At 37.1% G+C, this 18,097-nt stretch overlaps 1 protein-coding gene across 12 annotated transcripts in view; it reads left to right on the top strand.

Moving 5' to 3' along the window:
* The window catches only part of DIAPH2 (diaphanous related formin 2), an 867,723-nt gene that overhangs the window by 179,214 nt on the left and 670,412 nt on the right, over window positions 1-18,097 (top strand). For all 12 annotated transcript variants that reach the window (XM_030576660.1, XM_030576662.1, XM_030576661.1 and 9 more), the window contains one exon: window positions 6,765-6,875. In XM_030576660.1, coding sequence (XP_030432520.1) covers window positions 6,765-6,875 — 111 coding nt within the window. The remainder of the gene's footprint in view (window positions 1-6,764; window positions 6,876-18,097) is intronic.

Genomic DNA, 18,097 nt, shown 5'->3' with positions numbered 1-18,097 from the left:
ACTTGTGTTAGAAATCTGAATCTCCTTTTTTATATAGAGATAGTAAATTAAAGTCAATGGGTGTATTGACTAACTAAAGACTTCAAGATCTGAGCACTATATAAAGGCACAAAATATTTTATTTGTGTGTGAAATGCTTAGAATAATAATACTTGCCTCTTAAATAACACTTCTCATCAATAGCTCTCAAAGCACTTTACAAAGGAGATGAGGCTTCTTCTTCCCATATTACGGATGGGGAATCTGAAGCACAGGCATGTGAAGTTACTTATCAGGGGGCCAGTGGTTGAACCAGAAATAGAACCAAGGTCAAAAAGTCCCAGTCCAATGCCTTATCCACTATACCACACACACACACAATTGTATAAACATTTTATTTTTCTAGAGATTATAGAAAAAAAGTAAGAGGCATTTTAAAACTCTAGACTGTTGTATGAACCAACACACATTATAAAGTCCAGGAAGGAAAATCCCAGAACCTTTGACTTGCTCACCTCTTTCATATGTTAATTTAATCTGGAAAAAGGACAAACAGCTGTGCCCTTTTTACTCTTCATTGTGAATAAATGATGCCTGTTGGTCCCCGTCCCACCCCTCTTGCTTGTTTCTTACATTAGAAATTCATTTTTTGTTTAAATTTGTAAAACATTATCTAGTCATAATTAAGGCTGTGTGTCTGTCATGGAGGTCACAGAAGTCACTGATTCTGTTACTTTCCATGACCTCTGTGACTTCTGCAGCGGTCGAAGTGACTGGTTCCAGGGCTACCCTGAGCAGCTCAGGCAGCCCCTGGGCCGGTTGCTTCTGGGGCAGTTTGGATGAGGGAGAGGACTAAGGGCTGGGGCAGGGAGTTGGGGTGTCTGGTGGTGCTTACCTTGGGGTGCCTTCCTGGAAGCGGCTGGTGTGTCCTTGCAGTTTCTAGGTGGAGGGGCCAGTGGGCTCTGTGTGCTGCCCCTTCGCACAGGCATTGCCCCCACAGCTTCTATTGGCTGCTGTTCCTGGCCAATAGGAGCTGTGGAGCTGGAGCTTGTGGCAGAAGCAAGTGCACGGAGCTCCCTTGGCCTTGCCTCCGCCTAGGAACTGCAGGGACATGCAGAGCTGGGTAGGGAGCCTACCATCCCCCACTCCCCAGCACCAGTGGCGGTCCCAGGCTGCTTCCTGGACCCCTGCTCCCAGCACCAGCAGGGGGCTCTGAAACTAATAGCTTACCCCATTGTCTTTTTATTGCCAAAATGTGTTTTTGGGAGGCTGCTTATTTAGTCATGTGTTGCTTTAGTGTTGTTTTCCCCAACAGTCCTCTCTTAAGCTAGACAAATAAGTTTGTACAGCAAAGCCCCAGTAATGCTCCAGGGCAGACTGGCAGAGGCCCTGGGTTTTTTTTGCCTTCCTCTGCAGCGTGGGGCACAGGTCACTTGTTGGAGGATTCTCTGCACCTTGAAGTCTTTAAACCACGATTTGAGAACTTCAGTAGCTCAGATATAGGTTAGGGGTTTGATACAGGAGTGGGTGGGTGAGATTCTGTGCCCTGCATTGTGCAGGAGGTCAGACTAGATGATCATAATGGTGCCTTCTGACCTGAAAGGCTATGGTGTTATCTCACTGACCAGGTCACATGCAGGGTTGAGAAAATTATTCGTCCGTGTTTCTAGATTATTACATAGCAGATTCTTGTCTGTTACAACTACTGCTTTAGATACTGTGGTATGTATTATACAGTATTGTAAAATGGGTTTTAGGATTAAATATGTGTAGAAGCTGAAAGCATTTAATCCAATCCTGATCCCATAGACTTGCAGGATGGCTATCTAAAGGATATCATATTCTTCTGCCATCCAACTCCATGTGAAGTTCATCTGCTCAATGTTATTAGTCATTGCTAATATAGCTAATTGCTGCTTTATATGCAGACTTGCTCTCTGACCCAAGACATGCAATACTGGTTTGGGAATTTTTTTAAGTCTCTAAAATACAGGGCATGGAAATATAAAAACAGCTGGTTCATAGCTCAGCAATTTTGTCTCAAGTGCTGGATTGGTATTTCAGAGCAAATGCCTAAGAAAATGAGATATATGAAAGGCATGAAGTGATTTCAGTGCAGCCACTGTTGAAGAGAACAGGCCAGGTTTGTGCGCATACAGGTTTGAAGAATTTAGCTTCTGTTGTGATATTTTTAGCCTTAACTAAAAGAAAATCCTTGGAATGGGTATCTGGATCCACTTCTTACCAATGTTCAGAAAGGTGCTGATGGCAAGATGCCTTCAGCGTTCCTCAGCCAGTTGGAGTATTACTAAATTGGGGAAGAGATGATTGTCTTAGTAAATTTAAATACATAAATAAAAAAATCCACTGTTACAAAAGTTGCTTTCCGTGTCACCCTGAAAACCATCAAACTACATTTTCACGGCTTCAGGATTGTTAAGTATACAGTATCATGTATGGTGGACATATTCACTGAGTAGAATGAAGCAATTTATAAATTGCAACTGATGTCAAAATGTTTTGTTCCTTTATAGGGTGATAAATATGTAGGTAATTTTAGAAAATCTACCAGTGCTTAGATGCTATGATTATGACTTTTGTTAGAAATCCATAGATATGTTTGTATTTTTTTGAACCATCCAAATGAATTAGTAATCAAAAATGACTCTTGAAAGGCGAGAGTTTCCTTAGCTATTTTGAAAGCAGTGTTAGGTATGCAAGATCTATCTACTTTTGGGTTAAAGCTTTTCTTCTATATATGTATATGCATAACACAGAAGGTCAATGGCATTTGTATAGCCATGGTATAAATCATTGTGGATCTTTGTCAGCCAAGTTTGTGATTATGAAGAAAAATACCAGTTTAGTAACTGAATAACCTTTGGCGATGTATGGGTTAAAAGTTAAAATCTCTGTAGAGGTCCATTTAGTGTATCTGAGTAGGGGATTTTGCCCATATTGTGTGTTAACTCTGAATCATGACAGAGGGATGAAGTCATGCCCTATAATATCTTTTGTGAGTAAGATAATGATTGATTGCATGACCTTTCCACCGAAAGGTTAATGCCCTGTGGCAAAGATACCTTTTGTAATCTTTACAGAACAATATGAAAAGCTAGTTCTACAGTAGTATGAAAGTAAGATTATGATCTTCGATGGTCAAGTAAAATATTCGCGGTGCTGAAAACCGTATAATCAATTATGTTTTTTAGAGATTTTGCATATCAATATCTCAGATGTTTTTGTTGTCAGAAGCTAAAATATGTGTTTTTTAAAGTAATGTAACTTCTTTTTAGAAGGGAAGAATATTAATATGTTCAGAATCATACAAGAGAATTAATATAAATATTTAAGCTCACATGTAAGTAGAATAAAATTTTGTATTGATTCTGTTATGTTCATGTATTGGGGGTTTAGTGCCTAATGTGAACTTCATTATTTTGATTTGTTTCTCCTGGCACCTTAATGTGCCTTGACCTTCTTATTAAAGTTTAAGATGCATTCATTTAGAATGCTTCTTTCCCCTCTTCATAGATTCATAGACTCTAGGACTGGAAGGGACCTTGAGAGGACATCGAGTTCAGTCCCTTGCCCTCATGGCAGGACCAAATCCTGTCTAGACCATCCCTGATAGACATTTATCTAACCTACTCTTAAATATCTCCAGAGATGGAGATTCCATAACCTCCCTAAGCAATTTATTCCAGTGTTTAACTACCCTGGTAGTTAGGAACTTTTTCCTAATATCCAGCCTAAATTTCCCTTGCTGCAGTTTAAGCCCATTGCTTCTTGTTCTATCATTAGAGGCTAAGGTGAACAAGTTTTCTCCCTCCTCCTGATGACACCTTTTAGATACCTGAAAACTGCTATCATGTCCCTTCTCAGTCTTCCCTTTTCCAAACTAAATAAACCCAATTCTTTCAGCCTTCCTTCATAGGTCATGTTTTCAAGACCTTTAATCATTCTTGTTGCTCTTCTCTGGACCCTCTCCAATTTCTCCACATCTTTCTTGAAATGTGATGCCCAGAACTGGACACAATACTCCAGTTGAGGCCTGACTAGCGCAGAGTAGAGCGGAAGAATGACTTCTTGTGTCTTGCTCACAACACACCTCTTAATGCATCCCAGAATTACGTTTGCTTTTTTTGCAACAGTATCACATTGTTGACTCATTCATGCACCTGGACACCCAGGGGCAGTGTTGTATAACTCTGAATTAAAAAAAAAAATTAACTCTAAAAAGGTATTTTTATAAAGTGGATGCAAAGTACTGTAAATTACACGTTATTTTTTCCTTTCTACAACTCATATGTAGTTAAATTAACTTAAATTTTACTTTTGCGGGAAAAATGGCCATGGATTGAGAACTTATTGTTTATTTTTTTTCTATTATTATTTTTAAATTTGGGAAACACAGAAGTCTCTTCTTTTTGCCAGAATCCATTCAGATTGGCATTTTTACATCTATCTTTTACTATTAAGCAGGCTGAATTGTAAAACAGGACAAAAAGTCTTGCAGCCATCTTTTGCTTGCTCTCATGATAACTGAACATATAAATATATGATCTTTACCTTTATGGTTGTTTTGTGGTAGACTATAGGTGAGATAATTCAGTTTAGATAGCAGTTTAGAATTTATTGGTGGCCATGTCTGAGAAGAGAAAATGACCTAAATGAAAATTGTTAAATCAGTTTTTCTTCTATACACTCTTTTCTTTCAATGGTTAACCTCTCAATATCCCCAGACACGTTTTATTATTTATTATTAATAATTTTATTTTGCCGGCTGGAGAAACCCGCCTAGTTTCATTACTGTAATACATTGTTTATCAAATGAATATCTTCTGTCATAGAATATTATCATCCTTGTACTACAGTCAATCATACAGATGTTGTTACAAAAGAAGTCCATTTTATTGATGTTCCCCCATATTTATTATCTCCTTGATCCAAATATATACACTTGAGCAAAGGTACAACTGCAAGACTCATTAACTTGTTTCTGACAAAAATCTTCTTTACTTGTAATGTACTAACACAGGCCATTAAGCCAGAATTTCTTCTGGCAGAAACAATCATAGCAGATGGCACCTTTTCTCTCTATTAATTTCCGATTGGACATGTACTTTGGCTTGTTCAGTCATGTCATAGTTGTAACATAACAAGGATCACTCAAGCAAACACAATGATAATGTAGTTATGGGCTTGTACAATATGCATAGCCTCTACCAGCTTTCTACAGCTATATGGAAGGTTGCACTGCTTCAACCTTTTCAGTACAACCTTTTCTGTGCTTTTCAGTACAAATTTAACACGCTCCTTAAGATATTTGATTAAAACTAAATGGTGAAAGTAATTAAAATTGAAAGAGTATTTTTCATCTGTTGCTTATTTTTTTCCCTGGCTACTATTAATTTGTATGTTGGTTCTGCTTTTACTTGCCGTTAATATCTTTCACCAAACCTGGAATTTCCCAGGAGTCCCCTTGCAGTCTTAATGTGTATCAGCACTTTTGCCATTACATAATTGTCTTCCTGTTTTTAAAATAAATCAATTAAAATGCACAGCTGTTCAATTAAACTGTAAGTCAGTAGCTTGAGACTTCAGGCATTTTCCAAAATGCTATGCAGGAATAATGCAAAAGACACCTGGCAGTTAGCTTTTTGTTGATTGTCTTCTAATTGCCAGTTATCACAAAAATACTGGGAAGATGAAGCAAGTCCTCCAGCATAGATATTATCAGAAACAAAACCTGAACCCTTTAGTAGCAATATAATTCTATATAGTGATCATAGTACTTTATGTAAGCAAATGGAACAATATTTGCTATTGCATGTACTTGTTTAGCATAGTTGTTTAACTATTATAATATGGATGAAACATAATGAATTTGCTTATAAACATCAATGAATTATCTACACATGAAGAACATATTTAGGGGTAGCCTAAAGTGTTGCAATAGGACCATCACACTTGCTTTTAATGGGATGAATTTTTTGCTCTTCTGATTTCATTTATAGATATAAAAATGGCTATCATATTTAGTTAAAAGCAAATGAAAAAAACACACCATACCCAGTGAACAAAATGTTTGTATACTTGGCTACATTATGGATACTACATGTAGATCAGGCGAAAAGGTGCAGGGTTATTTGTTGTCTTTGTGTAAAATTTCATTAAACTTATTTATAGAAGATTCACTAAATTATAGTAAATGACAAATTTGTTCTAAATTTTAGCAGATAATACAATCCATATTATGCACTGTAATATTTATAAATGAACCTCTAGTATAAATTGAAATCTTGTTGAAATGTTCCCTAAATACATCACAGAGAGAACTTTTTTCAAAAACTATAGGTATTCACTGGGGAAAAAGCCAAATCTCATTATCTTTATCAAGGAATTAATTTAAAATCATTCAGGCATGCAAACAAAAAAACAAACAAACCAGAAACTGTAAACTTGTCCTCAAAGATTCATGAAAGTGTTAAGCGTAAAATCAGACCAACCTTTAAAAGTTTGTCTGTTCAAATGGCAGTCCTTGGACATTCGTTACACTTGTAAACAAGATTATTTCAGCCATTGTAAAATTATTAAGTAATACTGGATTTTAACTGGACAATATGATGAGAAACATCTTTGTTGTTGTTTACTGTATGCCACTTTATTTGATTAGTAGGTTTTAAATATTTAAAGGCAGAAAAGATTTAAGTTGCTTGTATGTAAACCATGTGTGAGCACTGAAAGAGAGATTTTTAGTAAGTTAATTTTTCTAATTACAGGTGGCCTGCATGCAGTTTATAAATGCCCTTGTCACTTCTCCAGAAGATCTTGATTTTAGGATACACTTGAGAAATGAATTCCTACGCTGTGGACTGAAGAAAATATTGCCGGTAAGTTGTTTCCACATGTTCACTACAGAAATTAAAGTTGTTGTTGTTATTAACCTCACAACAGTGTTATAAAGCAAAAGTAAATCTGTCTGAGGCAGTCTGGTTGAATTTTAATGCTTCATTCAAATCTCAGATAAATGAAAAGGTGAGTGAGAAGTCACACTGCCAATAATGACCCATCTGCCAAATCTATTTTCATTCTACTTCCTGTCTAATATTTTAGGTATTTTTTACTTGTATTTAGGACCTGGTGATATTTTAGTAGTTCTTAAGAATTTTATTCTGAACACAATAAGAGATTATGCAGCCTCCCCCTCCCCCCGCAAAAAAAAAATAAAGTTAACAGAGTTGCTTTAGGAATCTAACTTTCTTGCTTTTGCATATCAGCATAACACTATCAGAAATGAATTGGTCAGTTACTGTGACAGTCCTAATGGACTTAGTTTTCATTATGAACTCACCATTTGTCAAATTAACTTCAATATATATAACTTTGAAAGCAGATAGTCATAGATCTGCTTTCCATTTAAAATTATTTCTACAATTTTGTAGAATCCCAATTCTCCTGCTTGCCTTGACCCCTCTCCAATGATGATTTTTTTAAAATCAGATTAACAAAATCAGTCAGCCATTTAAACACTTTCTTATTTTGGAGAGGACAGATACTACAATGCAAATATTCCTGTTATGAAGATGCAAACTATTTTTAACAGCAGGGCATCATAGCATACATGTATCTGCTTTCTTGTACTGTTTTTCTATTAGTAATGGAATACTATATGAGGATGAGATCCCTTTATCTAAAATCCTGTAATTTTTTTGTATTGTACTTTATGAACTTTAATTTCTTGGTGTGCTTCAGGTGGCTCAGGTGTTGCATTATGATGGCAGCACAGTACTACTTCACTGTATCAGAAAATGGGAGTGTATGTGTCAGGTGCCCTCCACCACGTTAGAAGAATTTCATTCTATGTGGTGTTCCAGAAACTGACAGCCAGGATACATCTGGTTAACACTGAGTACAATCATAAGTACCTTCATTTGGATACATATGGCCTTAGAATGCGGAATTAGAGTTTGAACCTTACAGCTGCTAGTCTGGAAACAATGGCTACATTTTAAAAATAGGGGGTGGGGGAGAGGGGGCAAACAAAAGTTTCAGTCTTGGGGGCAGGAATGAGCCCAGTGATGTGGGTGTTAGGTCTGTCATGCTTAGGATTTCTTCTGCTATTACTTTTGGAAGTGCAGCTTGTGCAGCGTTAGTGGATACAGGTGCAGTGTCCTGCTGCTTCTAACGCTGGCAGCAGGACTTCATGTAGCTACATTACTGATCCTCTGAGCACCAGTAACAGAGCATGTAGATTTCTAAGTTTTGAGGTTTTGGACCACTGTTCACTTTTTCACTCTTGGGTTAATCAAAAACTTTGATCTGCAGCTTCTGTTATCACTCTCAAGTTCAAGATATTATCTGATTTTTATACGTCTAATTTTTAATCTCCTTTTTTGTTCAGGTGGATAACTGAAGGCAGCCACTCAGTTTTTCTAACTTTTTTTAGTTAAAAAATAATATTAAATGTACTCTAGTTTTTGTTCTTTAAGCTGCTTCACTAAAGAAGCTTGAGGTACATTTTGCTTTTTCTGGCCATACTGTGAAGAAGATTAAATATTCATTTTTTATTTTTTTTTTTGAGTTTTGACAGACAGTTCCCCAAGAAATTCTAAAACTGTGTCAGCCCCATATAATGATTTCTCATAGTTTCCTCCGCAGGTGAGAAATAAACACATCGCAGTGGCTGAATCTTTGAGATGGAAGGGAATAGTGCTGGCAAAATGAAGGTTATATCTCTGAACGTAGTTACTACGTGGATAGTGATGAGTTCAATAAGACCCTGGGACTTTATATTATCTTGAATGAGAGTAAATGCCTTTGATGAAAGAAGAGGTCAGTATCTTGGCCAGCTTCTGTCCTACCTTCAATCTTCCTTGAGTTCATTAGGGCTAGCTGCTTTTTTGGATGGTCATCTCATGCAGATTTGATGCCATTTGCTGAAAGAGACAGCTTGGTGTCATTGGTATGTTTATAGTCATGGAGCTTTTGGAGTATCTCTGCTTCTCCAAGATTTCTCGTAGAGTAAGGAAGAAAAGAGTACTGATCCTTCTTGTATAAGTAATATCTGCGTTTCGCAGTTATCTGATCCTGTTGAAGATAAATGATTGAATCCCTTGTTGTAATATCCACTAGCATCTTGTAAGTGCATCAGCTGCACCATGTCATTGACTACCAATGTTGGTAAATGTCAAGTCTTGGATTCTGCATGTATGGTGATACAGTTTGGGTAGGAAGTGTAGGAGTGATACAAGGTGGCATAGGAGATTGTCCACATCAAATGTTACTTTTTGTGAGAACCAGCTGGAGTATTGCTTTCTTTAGAGAAGTTGGTAAATAGTCCTTTGATAGTGACATTGCAGGTTTCATATATAGTGTGTCTAGTTTCCCTCCACTAGCTTGCTATAACGTGAGAAAGAATAGTGATAAGTTCAACAGGTAGTGGTCCAGCCATTCAGGTTTTCAGTGTTTTTGTTTGATGGTTATTTCCCTCCAGCTGAAGGCTGGAGCCCAGAATCCCAGAGTTGGTGAGATGAGATTGGAAGTAAAACGTATGTGAAAGAAAGAAGCTAAGTAAACAAACCCAGATGCTCTTGCATGCCACCAAGTCAGATCTAGTCTCTTGGCTGAAAGTGGTACACCAGTGTCTGCTCTAGTCAAACACTGTTATTCACAGCAAGACGGAATATCAACCAAAAGGATTTGAGGGCTGGTTTGACCTTAAAAAGAAATTACTCTTCTGAAGTACTATGGGCAATGTGACCTCTATATATTTCACCGTAGCCCTCATGGAATGGATAATTGTACACCATGACCTTAGCTGCCAGGATAAGCTTAAATGGGTCAAGGTTGGAACCACACTGCACAAAACTTTTCTGTCAGAAGCCTTTTGTCTCAGACAGTTCCCTTTATGCTCTTTGAGCTCTGTCAAAGCTGTGACTTGCAACTCTGTTTCCAGGTGCCATATGTGACTGAGTTCCAGGACAAGCAGCCGTTGACAACTTCCAAAGTGTTGGGTGAAGATTAATTTGGGGAACAAATAGCTGGAGTGGAGGCAGTCTTCCTCTGGCAATCTAGCAGTCTCTCTTCAACCAGGCAGTTGGCGAGAATACCACTGGGTGAAATTCAGTGGCCTGTTGTCAAGAGAGATTTAGTGGCCTGTGGTATACAGGAGTTTAGACTAGAATATATATCCCTTCTGGCTTTAGAAAAAAATATTATTTTATACAAACACCTTTGCAGAAGGAAGCAGTCTTTTCAGGCCTGTGTGGCAAGCAATTACAGCAGAAGTGAGGACCAGTGCCCTACCAGAAGATTTAATAGTCTTGGTGATCCTGAGGAGAATTTGACCAGAGATCCATGACTGCTCCATCTATGTTAATCAACAAACCAATCTAAAGTGTAGAACTCTCTGGAGGCAGATTTCTTCCATTGGGTCAAGAGTGGCATCTCTGCTTGGGACAGATGAGCATTGGAAGTGACACAATATAGGGACAGATGAGCATTGGAAGTGGCACAAAATAGCTACTCGGTTTCTGAAATACTACAGAAAAAGTCATGTGTGTGTGTGTGTGTGTGTATATATATATATATATATATATACACGCGTATGTATGTATGTATAGGTTTGTTGAGAAACTTCAGTTTAAGAACTGAACTTGTCTCTTCCAGATCTTGCCACTTTGAACGGAATGTAATATAGACTTGTTTCCTTACTAAGGCTGTAATGCAGAGGCACCATATGAAGGAAGCAACCTTGACCCTCATTTGAATTTAAAAGTTTAGCTTGAAAATGAAGACTCAAAGGCCTGGTCTACACTAGAGGTTCTTGTCGATGTAAGATATGCAACTTCAGCCACAGGAATACCGTAGCTGAAGTCGAAGTATCTTATTCTGACTTACCTCCCGTCCTCACGGCGCAGGATCGATGTCCGCGGCTCCCCTGTCGACTCCACTACCGCCACTCTCTCTCCGGTGGAGTTCCGGAGTTGATGGGGAGCATGTTCGGGGATCGATATATCGCGTCTAGATGAGACGTGATATATCGATCCCCGATAAACCGATTGCTACCTGCCGATACGGCAGGTAGTCTGGACGTACCCTTAAATGCACCTCTCAAGGTGTCTTCCAGGTGTTGGCAGTATCATCTATAAATCTCAAGGAGACTTAATTTCACATTCGAAGGAGTAATCAATTAAGGCTAGTTTGCAGGTTTTGTTAATGAGTCTTGATTGTTAACTTAGCTGGCAATGGATCATCATCTACCTTTTGTTCTTCCTGTTTTTCACTCACTTAACCTTAACTCAGAGTTCTTTTGTTTTCAGAGAATTGAAATTTCTTTGAATGCTTGTTTACGTTTGTTACGCTTCTGGTATGCATGCACCCCATGCACTTGGGATCAGAATGCTTTAGCCAATAATGTCAGTTAACCATACCTGCTCCCTTGATGACTTCTAGAGCCTCCTCCCTCATCATATTTAGGGGGCCTGATGACCAGCTGGCCCTCAGTTCATTTCAGCCACTTATGTTTGTGAAACAGACCTAGTTAGCAATCTCCACTTTTTTCCATTTGCGTATTTTATTATGGTTCTGTAAATAATTACTTACTTAGACAAGACTTTTAAATTCCTTTTAACAGATTTCAGATATATCCATATGTATCTGCTCCAGAGTGTTTAGTTGTGGTGCAGAACAAGAGTAGTCAAAGCATCAATCCTTCAGAAGTATTCAAAAGGAATAGGTGCTAAAAATATTTTTTAGAAACGAAGAGTTATTCATTAGCTATCCTTCAACTTCGCTGGTCAGTCTGGTTTAGTCTTACTCCACTAATCTCTGTGCCCAGGTTCCCTGTGGTATGTCTGTTGACCCACATGACCTCAGTCTTAGTCGTGCTCATCTTCATCCCAGACCAGTTTCACTGGTTAACCTTTTCCTTTTGAGGATGCCCGTATTGCTATTTTTTCTGCATATAACATCATCTTGCCTTTTCCCACTGGTATCTGCCTGCTGACATAGTCCATCAATATAATAAACAGCACACCTTCTGGTGTGGTCTGACTTTCAGTTCAGAGACTTGTCATTCCAAAATATGTTCAGATCTCTATTTTGGGTGATATATAGAAGCAATCAGGATAGTTTTTAGATTCTCAGGCATTCCCCATTTCCTTAGCACTGATGCGACAATCCTTCTGTCCACTTAATCATATGCCTTTTTTAGGCCTATAAAAGCCCAGAAGATATCTTGTTGGTATCTTTACCAAATTAGAGATGGCACCCATAGTTCCTCATTGTTTCCTAAAGCTGAACTGCTCTTGTTCACGGAGGGGTTCCACCATTCTCCTAAAACTAGGGTCCAGAATATATTCCAGTATCTTTATCCCATGTTTGCATAGAAATTATGGGAACAGAGAAATAAGTACTTTTCTCAAAAATACTATAGAACTTAGTTTCTATAACTTGATTCAGTGTCATCTGAGAGTAGATAATACACCATTTTTTAAGTAAAAAATCTTGCTGTCTCATCAGAGCGTAATGTTTTATCTTAAGATCAAAGCTTGAAGTTCTAGGCAGAAAGGGCAGATGATTTTGATGCAATTTTTCGTGTTGTTTCTTGTTTACTGATCTTTTGATGGATCAAACTTGTTCCTAGCATAGTAAGCTACAGTTATGATGTTCAGTTATCTTGAAATAGCTTAATGTATGCCAGTGTAATAAGAAAGATATACATTACTGTAAGAGCATTTCTAGGCTAAAATTTGTCTTGAATATGAAAATGCTTGTTCATACTTTGGTCAAGTTGAATTGATGTGGGTTCATTATTAACTGTTTTCCCACTTAGCTTCTGAAACTAACTCCAATTTCTGTAGAACTCGATAAAAAGGGATGTCATTAGGACTAAAATTTCCCATCACTTTACACCAGACCCGAAAGATCCCCTTTGGCTCCAGATTAAATAATATTTTAACTTTAAAGCATCATTAATTATATTGGCATACAAACAGGGAATGACTTTTAATTGAGAGTAGTTAAGGTTGATCTCTACATTCAGCTGTGATTATATTTGTGGAAAATATCAGGATCTGATGGAATCTTCTGATGCCAAGTCCTGGGCATACATTTTCTCTCTTGTGGAATTTTTTGATTCCACCATTCAGATGTGTGAGAACTGTGCACACTTTTAAATCAAGCTTTAATTCATTATCGTTGCTTGGACTTCTGTTTTTTTTAGGGATTTGACACTGTTTTGCTCTATGGTAAATTTCTCCGATGGTACTAAGGCCACAATATATAGAGCAGATTTGTGGGTAGATTATGACCATAATTTTATTTTACACAATTAACTACAATCATTACTGGCGTCTCAGCCCTTCAAAGGCCATTTAATATTGCATAAGTCCTTCCAAAGGTATCGATGGAGAGCCATAGTAATAAATTGGTCCCCCTGCCAACATTTTTCTTCTGCTTTCATCTCAGCTGAAACATGACATAAGCTGGATCTGCTCCCTTGGAAGTTACTTTCCATTTAGAAGAGTTATATATTTTTTTCTTTTGACACTACCTGATGAAATGACTCTATTTCCAAAGAAACAATATTGAAATAACTTGTTTCCTGCATTTCTATGTCTTATTCCTTTGGACTGATGCTTGAGGCACAAATTAAAGCTCATTCAACCAGAGCTGAGGCAGGGACAGTAGCCAGCCTCGGGTGAAGTTACACCAGCTGAGATTTGCATGGCAGCTTCTTGGAGTTCATTGCACATTCACCAGGAAGATTATTGCCTTTGAACTGTGTTCAGAAGATATTTTAAATTAGGTTCACCATCATAAATAGACAGTTTCTGAAATTAGAATCTTATGGGTATCTTTGTGCCTATTTATGTCATATTCTTCTGCATCTGGCACTCTGGATTTCTCCTATAAACAGGAAACACCTGCATATTTATTTAAAATATATTTCCACTAGTTTCTTATTCTTTTCTGTAGATTTTATCTTAATTCATTATGTCTCAGATTTATAGAAATGTCTGAAGCTTTGTTTCTTGAAAGATGATCTTCATAGAGAATACAGTATTTGTATTGGAAGAAATGAAAACTTCCATGTATATTTTGTTTTATTGGGAGAAAATCTACCTAGATTCTTATCTATCAGTTACTCTCCTGGTGCAAATCTGACTCTCTTTAGCTTACTGTAGTTAGAGTAGGTGAAAAATGGGTGAGGGAAGTTACAGCGTTTTGCTTATATTAAATAGTCCTCTTATGTTTGTCCCAAGGCATAAAACATTGTGTGAGAATGTTAATACTGAAGAATAGGGATAATGTATGTGTCACAAGTGCACTTCAAATGTGTACAGCTTAATGTAATTGTAAAACCTAGTTAAAATGCACCAATAGTGTAACAAATGTCCATAGTTTTTGTAACCACACACATTCCCCTCCTTTTAAGGATAAACATATTTATTTGATTTGTGTGAATTTTTAATATGTTAACATCTCAGGGTTTAATTTTTGCCACAGATACGCAGAAACTATTTACATTAATTTAATCATTATTAATTTTTTAGTGGCTATGTAATATATAAATACTGTCTCACAACAAAACCCTGAGGATCTGTTTTACCTATGAGATTTAACAGCTGACTGACAGCTGAAGTGTGATATTACATTTGATATGCAACAGAAATTGAGGTCTGGATAATTTGTGGTGGTTTGGGTGTGATAAAACTGCGTATTAATGGTGATCGGACAAAATTTCATTTTAAAGTTGTTGTTTTTTAGTATGGGAATGTTCTGCATTGAGTAGAAGTTAAACCTTAACAATATCAAGTCAATGACTATCTGAAAAATGCTTTTCTGGGGCAATCTGATATAATTCTTCACCAGGATAAGTTTATGCCTGCCATAAAATGTGTTGAGCTGAGCAATGAAATTCCCCAAACAATAGTAGTATGAAAGGTTGTTAGTGTAGACAGGCAATAGCCTCTGCATTTAATAAAATGAGGAATGTGAGAGAGACAGATAATAGAACATTTGTTTCTGGCATTAAGAGGACCAATGTCTGGTCAAACCTGTAGTATTTGCTTTGTACTACACTACATTACCCAAAAGTGAAAACTCCACTGTGAGACTAAAGAGAATTTATAATTACCAGGCTCAATACCTGTCAGAAATCTAAAAAAAAATTGAAAATAAAGGCTAATAAAAATATGATAAACCATAATATATGTTCTCCTAAAATAAAACTCATGGGAAAAAGTATTGATACCTCAGCACACCATGGTAGCCTCACCAAGCACCGTGGGACAAATATTATTCTCAGAGAGGTTTGGGAGGCAATAAATAAAGTAGTGTGTGCAAAGTTAAAACACAATAGGTCAGTGATACTCAGACTGAGGATCGGGAGCCACAAGTGGCTTTTAATGTGTCTCATGTGGCTCTTTGCAGCTATGATATTAAAACACTGTGTGATAGACTTATTTGGTTAATAATTATATCTAGATGTTTCGAGAGATCCAGAACTATTTTTAATGTTAATCGTAGTTCAGTATTGTCATGAAATGCTTTATAAATATCAGTGCTGCCATAAATTATGCACAGATACCTCATTGCACATTAAGTAGTGTAGGAGCTGTTATCTGGGTGGCTAGAAAAAAGTATGCACTCCTTTAAGGGTGAGGGAGGCAGGGCGTGACTTTCTGCTGCAGACCAGGTTAGCTTGGGACACTGACCCATCCCCATTGGAAGGCAGGGTGGACAGTATAGGTTCGTGTCAGTGCAGGAAAACCCATCTTTTCCATGGACCAGGCAAAGCAGCATTCACTCCACACGCACCTGAAGTACTGGGATTTGTTAGGATCTGCTGTTGGCATTTTATACCAATTGCTCAGGGACTGGGAAGAAATTTTTTCCTCTCTGCCAGATTGGCCAAGGTGAGAAACAGGAGTTAAGCTATGATGTCAGAACTCATTATGTAGATGAGGGGCAGATGTCCAATGTAGGTACTCCATAAAGAAGGGATATAATGATCAGATAAAATGAATTGGTAAAAGATTTAAAAGAGGTATTCCTCTAAAGGAGCGGAAATGAGGAGTTGAGCTGCAATTACTGGTATGGCTGGGAGCCAGCAGCCCTCGTTATAGCCCCCACCCCGCTAATGCTCATCAGAGGGAGGATGGTGGGGTCCCAGCGGCAGGGTGGCCAGGAACCAGGTTGTGTAAGGGGGAGGACTTATGAAAGGCCCATCAGGTATATATTGAAATGATTATGGAAATACCTGCACACTATGCTTTTATCTGACAGGAACTGCCAGACATTTAAGCATAAAGTTGCACCCCAGTTAAACCACAGCCAGCATCTCCTGTCCTTCTTCCAGCATAGACAACACAGAAACAGATAACTAAGCATGTGGATACAACTGATAATATTTTTTCAAATAATAGGGAAGTCATATCTCAGACCTTAATGTAGTGACTGAGAAGGAAACATTTGAGATTAACAAGTCTTCTGCTTTGATCATGCAAGACTTGGCCTGATTTGAAGATGGTCATTACTGTGAGTCAGGTTATGAATCTTGAAAAAATATTTATGAAATATAATTTTATAGAAATTATGACATTAGTAGGAGTTTGATATAGTTTCTGAAAATTCCAGTGATAAGTGATAAACCATTATCATAGCAGTATATAATCATAAAAAATTCTTCATTGATGTGAAGAATCGTCTAGTATTTAACTGATGTGTCATCAGACAAATAAAATTGTGTAACAGCGATTGCAAACATTATATCTTCAACAAATGATTTAAATACATATATTCTGAGAGCAGCTGGATAGTAATAAAGAAAAGCCTGGATAACATTTTCTAAAGCATCTGAATGATTTAGGCTCCTGGGTCCTATTTTAAAAAGTGATTTATGGACTTCAGCTTTTAAGTCTCACTGAAAGTCAGTGAGTGTGTAAATTACTCCCAGAGCAAGTTAGACTTCCAGTTAGATTTCAAGTTAGTCATTAAATCCTTTTGAAAATTGTACCTCAAATCTATGAGTGCTTAATTACAGAAGTTGTTTTTATAAGAGTGTTTGAGAGGTCAGTTCTGATGGTCACAGTGAAATAACTTAATCAAAGCCTTGAATTTCTTATATAATATCTGTGGTAGCAACAGAAGTATCATTATTCATCCCAGTCAGGTCTGTTTCATCTGCGTAACTGTAGACTGCACATTGCTCACATTTTCGTTTTAGACTCCATGTCTGGTCATCTTACTCTTAGTCTTCTTGGCCATCTTTGAATATTCCCTACTTGTGATTATTGAATGGCTTTTGATAACTGCAAGTTGTATGGAGACATAGTGAAAGACAATCAAGATGATATATTAATCCCAACAATCTCTAGTGTGGCATGCTGTGAAAGTTTTGAGTTAGGAAGAAAAAAAAGTTACTTATTTGTGGTGCATGTGCATTAATGTATTACAAAAAATAAAATAATCAGTGACTGAGTTCTTAGGTAGTAATTAAACATCAGTTTGAGAGGAAAACTATTTTGTGGGCTTCAAGAAGTACCATGCAACAAAGACACACAAAACTCATTTTTTATTATACTTTTTTTTGTAATCCTACAGTAATAATGTTTGTATATAAAAACAAAAATAAAATAAAAAGCTCCTGCCATACTTGGGACTGTTGTGCTAGAATATATCAGTATGTTTTTCCCTATTACTGTTGTTTTTTCTTATCAATAGTTGTCCAAGAGACATATACATGCTTCCTTTGGATGTCATGTAATACTGCTTTCTTGCTTGAACCAGTGTGTTAAAAATGAAAGTATTAGCAATTAGTTTACAGGTATTAATCTCCTGAAACCTTTTAGGTAAAGAAAATCTCCTGTCTAAAACACACATAAGGAGTACAGAGGGAGAAGCAGTATTCTTGCGACAATATCTTCTCTTCAGAATCAGACAATGAGCTGTAACTTGTTTTATTGTTTGTTTTTGTTTTGTTTTTTTTAAACCAATTTTAAGTGGTCTGGTCAATTCTATCTTGTACTAACATATTTACTGAAGGAAAAAATTCCGCTTAAAAAAGGATGTAAAAGGTGATATGGAAATGTTTGAAATATGCCTT

This window comes from Gopherus evgoodei, chromosome 9 (assembly GCF_007399415.2).
Source record: "Gopherus evgoodei ecotype Sinaloan lineage chromosome 9, rGopEvg1_v1.p, whole genome shotgun sequence".
In the NCBI taxonomy this organism is placed as follows: Eukaryota; Metazoa; Chordata; order Testudines; family Testudinidae; genus Gopherus; species Gopherus evgoodei.
The sequence above is the reverse complement of the archived record's forward strand: the minus strand, read 5'-3'. Positions and strand labels throughout refer to the sequence as shown.